The sequence below is a fragment of the Penaeus chinensis genome, chromosome 42 (genome assembly GCF_019202785.1).
Source record: "Penaeus chinensis breed Huanghai No. 1 chromosome 42, ASM1920278v2, whole genome shotgun sequence".
Taxonomy (NCBI): Eukaryota; Metazoa; Arthropoda; class Malacostraca; order Decapoda; family Penaeidae; genus Penaeus; species Penaeus chinensis.
In genome coordinates this window covers 5,988,131-5,993,130 of record NC_061860.1, presented here as the reverse complement: position 1 = coordinate 5,993,130, position 5,000 = coordinate 5,988,131, and the positions used below count along the sequence as shown (strand labels likewise).

The 5,000-nt window shown below is 29.0% G+C and overlaps 1 protein-coding gene across 1 annotated transcript in view; it reads left to right on the top strand.

The window, feature by feature from the left end:
* LOC125047893 (Down syndrome cell adhesion molecule-like protein Dscam2) overlaps positions 1-5,000 on the top strand; it is a 76,924-nt gene that overhangs the window by 7,838 nt on the left and 64,086 nt on the right. The window contains exons 6-8 of the mRNA XM_047646440.1: positions 3,818-3,820; positions 4,009-4,056; positions 4,329-4,446. Coding sequence (XP_047502396.1) covers positions 3,818-3,820; positions 4,009-4,056; positions 4,329-4,446 — 169 coding nt within the window. The remainder of the gene's footprint in view (positions 1-3,817; positions 3,821-4,008; positions 4,057-4,328; positions 4,447-5,000) is intronic.

The following is a 5,000-nucleotide window of genomic DNA, read 5'->3' as shown; positions in this document are numbered from 1 at the left end:
TATTACATCTTCTTCTTCTCCTTCTCTTTCTTTCTTTTCTCTGTGTGATATATTCGTTGGAAGGGAAAATGAGGGAAAGGAATATTTTTCTTTTCTTCTTCTTCCTATATCTTCTTCTTCTTCTTCTTCTTCTTCTTCTATTTCTTCTTCTTTTCATCGTCTTTTTCTCCTACTTCTTCTTCTTCTATTTTTTTCTCCTTTATCATCGTCATTTTCTCCTACTTCTTCTTCTTCTTCTTCTATTTCTTCTTCTTTTTCATCGTCTTTTTCTCCTACTTCTTCTTCTACCTTTTCTCCTTTTTCATCGTCTCTTCTTCGTCTTCTCTTTCTCTTTCTTTTTTATAGTCTTTTTCTCCTATTTCTTCTTCTTCTTCTTCTATTTTTCTCCTTTTTCATCGTCTTTTTCTCCTATTTCTTCTTCTTATTTTTCTTTATCCTTTTTCATCGTATTTTTCTCCTATTTCTTCTTCTTCTTCTTCGTCTTCTATTTCTTCTTTTTTTTTATCGTCTTTTTCTCCTATTTCTTCTTCTTCTTCTTCTATTTTTTCTCTTTTTCATCGTCTTTTTCTCCTATTTCTTCTTCTTCTTCTATTTTCATTCTTTTTTCTCGTCGTTTTTTCCTATTTATTCTTCTTCTTCTTTTTATCCTTTTTCATCGTATTTTTTCCTATTTATTCTTCTTCTATTTTTCATCCTTTTTCATCGTCTTTCTCTCCTATTTCTTCTTCTTCTCTTGTTTCTCTTTTTGCATCGTCTTTTTCTCTTATTTCTTCTTCTTCTATTTCTTCTTTTTTATCGTATTTTTCTCCCAATTCTTCTTCTTCTTCTTTTCTTCTATTTCTTCTTCTTTTTCATAGTTTTATCTCCTATTTCTTCTTCTTCTTCTTTTCTTCTATTTCTTCTTCTTTTTCATAGTTTTTTCTCCTATTTCTTCTTCTTCTTCTTTTCTCCTATTTCTTCTTCTTCTTCTTTTCTCCTATTTCTTCTTCTTCTTCTTTTCTTCTATTTCTTCTTCTTTTTCATATTTGTTCTCCTATTTCTTCTTCTTCTTAGTGCTCTTATCACTCTATGTGTATGTAGGTTTTTTTGTAGGTATTTTTCATAGTTTTTTCTCCTATTGTGGGTGTTATTGAAGATTAAAAAATGACAGTTATTTCATCATTCTCCTCTATCATTATCACTTTCAATAATATAATTACTATAACTGTGATTATTATCATTATTGTTATCATTATTATTATCCTTATTACTATCATTGTTATTATCATTACCGTTGTTACTATTATCATTATTGTTTCATCATCGTCATTATTACTATCTTTGTCATTGTTATCATTATTATTGCTATTGTTATCATTATCATTTATACTCTAGGAAGGGATTTTTTGTCGCGTACTCTTCCCTTTAAAATGTTGTTGTTGTTTTTTTGTTTTCTTTATTAATATTTTCATCTTTTGATTCGCGTTGGATATTTTTTGTGTTTGTTTTCATATGTTAACCCTTATTATTATTATTATTATTATTATTATTATTATTATTATTATTATTATTATTATTATTATTATTGTTTTCTTTGTATTATCATTATTATTACCATAACTATTATTTTTTATTATCATAATTATTGTTATTATCATTATTATTATTAATATTAATTGTTTGTCATTATTTCATTGTTATTATTATTATCATTATTATTATCATCATTATTATTATTACTATCTTATTAATATTATTATTATTGTTAACTTATTATAATCGTTCTTTAACACTATTGTTACTATTTTCTTGTTATCATTATTGTTATTATTCACTGTTAGGATTTTTATCATTATTATTATTATTTATTGTCATCATTCTTATCATTTTTTTTATTATTTTATTGTAATCATTATTGTTATTATCTATTGTTATCACATTTTATAATCATTATTGATATTAGATTATTTGTATCTTCCGGTGATCTTAGTCTGTGTCCTTTTCCGATATCTGGGAATTTTATTTCTCCTGTGATATTTAAAATAAATAGATGATAATTTTCATTATTTATTCATCATTTTTAAACATTTATTTGTTATTTTTTCATTGTTTGTGTATTTCTCTGAGATAATTCCATTGATAATAGAAAATATGAGAATTTCTTTTTTAGTTTTTTTTTATGCGTTGTCCCGTTAATGAAAATGGCAATATGACAATTACTTTATTTGCTTTGTAATATTTTGCTTGTCTTTCTCTACGATCATATTTATTGAAGAGGAAAATGAGAGGAATGTGATTTTTCTTCTATTATAAATGTTTCCACGTTACTTTGTTGAAAATTAAAATATGACAGTTATTAATTTCCTTTTTCCATCGTGCTATTTCTGTGAACAAACATTCACTAAAAACAGAGATGAGAGAAATATATATATATTTTGTAAATTCGTTGTGTTAACGAATTGAAGCTAAAAACGTGAGAATTATTAATATTTCATATGTGTCTCCATAACTTTATATTTTATTGAAAGTGATAGTGTGATACTTATAAGCTTACGTTATTGCCCGTTTTCTTTTAAAAATTGTCCTGTGTTGTACATTATCCCTTAGGGTAAACTTCGATATTTCCTTTTTGTTATTTTTTGTTCAACATAATTCCGGAACAGATTAAACCACATGCAAGTATTCCTTTATTATAAAGTGAGACTTTTGGTATTATTAAGCGTCCGTTCTGATAACAAATAATATTTACTGATCATGAAAATCATTTCAAGACATTTTTTTTTTCGTATATTTAAAATTCCTGCTTTTCTGTTGCAACCCCGAAAAAGCAGATGAAATTTCCTCCTTTTGTCCTGAAAAAGAAAAAAAAGGTCGAAATAAGGAAATCGAAAGAGGAAACAAGAGAAAACCGTTTTCCTCTAAGAAAGGAAAAGTCAGAAAATAATATATACATGCACGCACAAACACACACAAACACACAAACACACACACACACACAAACACACACACAAAGACAAACATACACACACACACAAACACACACACACACACACACACAAGCACACACACAAACACACACACAAAGACAAACATACACACTCACACAAACACACACACCAACACACACACACACAAGCACACACACACACACACATACACACACAAGCACACACATACTAAAACACACACACATACACACACGCACACACACACACACGCACACACACACACACACACACACACACACACAAAAACACATCATTACTACATTCTTCTATGCGTTAATATAATTATTCTTTGATATTTTGCTCAGCGATATAATGAACTTCAAATATAACCAACTTCTTTTTTTTTTTTCTAGACGGAAAGCTAAATGATATGTTCGTTAAAATACCGAAAAATATAAAATAATGATAACATTCTAGTTATGAAATGATATATATACTAATATTAACACTATTATTAATGATTATATGAAATAATGATAATTTCAACCTATACTTTAGAATTTAATGATACAAAAATATGATTAATTTGTGTGTGTATGTCATGTCTTCACAATGATGAGATGTTTATATGAAGTGACAAATATAAGGTAATTGATACATAAATGAAAAGATAAACATATAGATAAAAAAGATAATGAAGTAACTATCTCCTGGCAGTGTGGGATTCGAACTTGGGTCAGCAAGATTAGTTTAGTTAGTCCTTTGTTTACCCCCCCCCCCCCCACTACCAGACTCTCAGCTAACAGTACAGGCCTGGACAAGCATTAATACAATTAATGCATTATTGTAATGCAATACATGATAGTATAACATTCTTATATCATATACAGCCGGTTTGTTAAAAGTGTGCGACGGCTCGACCCAATGAATATTCACCACACAGACAGGCTTATACACAGACGTAGAGGATTATCTCTCAGTCTAGACATGTATACCTACCGGATAGATAGATAGATAAATGTAGATAGAGAGACAAATATATTTCCGTGTATATCCATGTGCGTATAATGAATTTTCACAGTTTCTGGCTTCACACAATGCTAACAAACCAGCTGATATGAGTATGATAGTAGGCCCATACCATTACTACATCCCGTAGTGTATTAGCTTAGGAAATAATAACAATTACACAGTCTTTTATCGACTTATCTACCCCTTAACCATACTACTACTAGAGAAAACACCATTACACCTAATATATGATCACATTCCGATAAAACATTCCAAATTCAGAATACAGCACAACCTTCAAAACGCATCAGCTGATCGACGTTAGCCAAGAACACGATTCAGACACGTTATGCGCATCCTCATCTTCCCCATTTTTCCTCTCACCCTCAGCCCCGAGGAGTGAGTCTTCCCCAAGAGTTCCCGAAGTGGAGTCTCCTGTACGAGTCCAAAGAGGAACAACAGCTACTCTTCTGTGTCCAGCCCAAGCCTATCCTACGCCTACTATTACGTAAGTTTGGGTGTATCAGTTCTTTATTTGTCTGTTGTTTATTTAGCTGTCTATTCATTAATTTATCATTAGTATAATTATTGTTATTATTATTATTATTAGTTGTAGTAGTAGTAGTACTATTACCATTATTATTATTATTATTATTGCCATTATTATCATTATCCAAATATCATCTATTTCCGCAACATCGTCATTCCATTTATTATCATTATTATTATCATTATTATTATAATTATCATCACTATCATTATCATTATTATGCTAATAATATTATCATTATCTTGATTATTATTATCAATATTATTGTGATGCTGATAATATTACTATTATTATCATTATTAGTGTTATTATTATTAGCAGTAGTATTATTACCATTTCCATTGCTATTATTACCATTTTCTTATTGTTATCACTGTCATTATCATTATTTTTATCCTATGAAATACAGTTAACTAATGTTATGCCTTCTCTCTCTCTCTCTCTCAATCTCTCTCTCTCTCTATCTCTCTCTATCTCTCACATTCCCGTCTCGAATCGATCTTCTCTCTCTC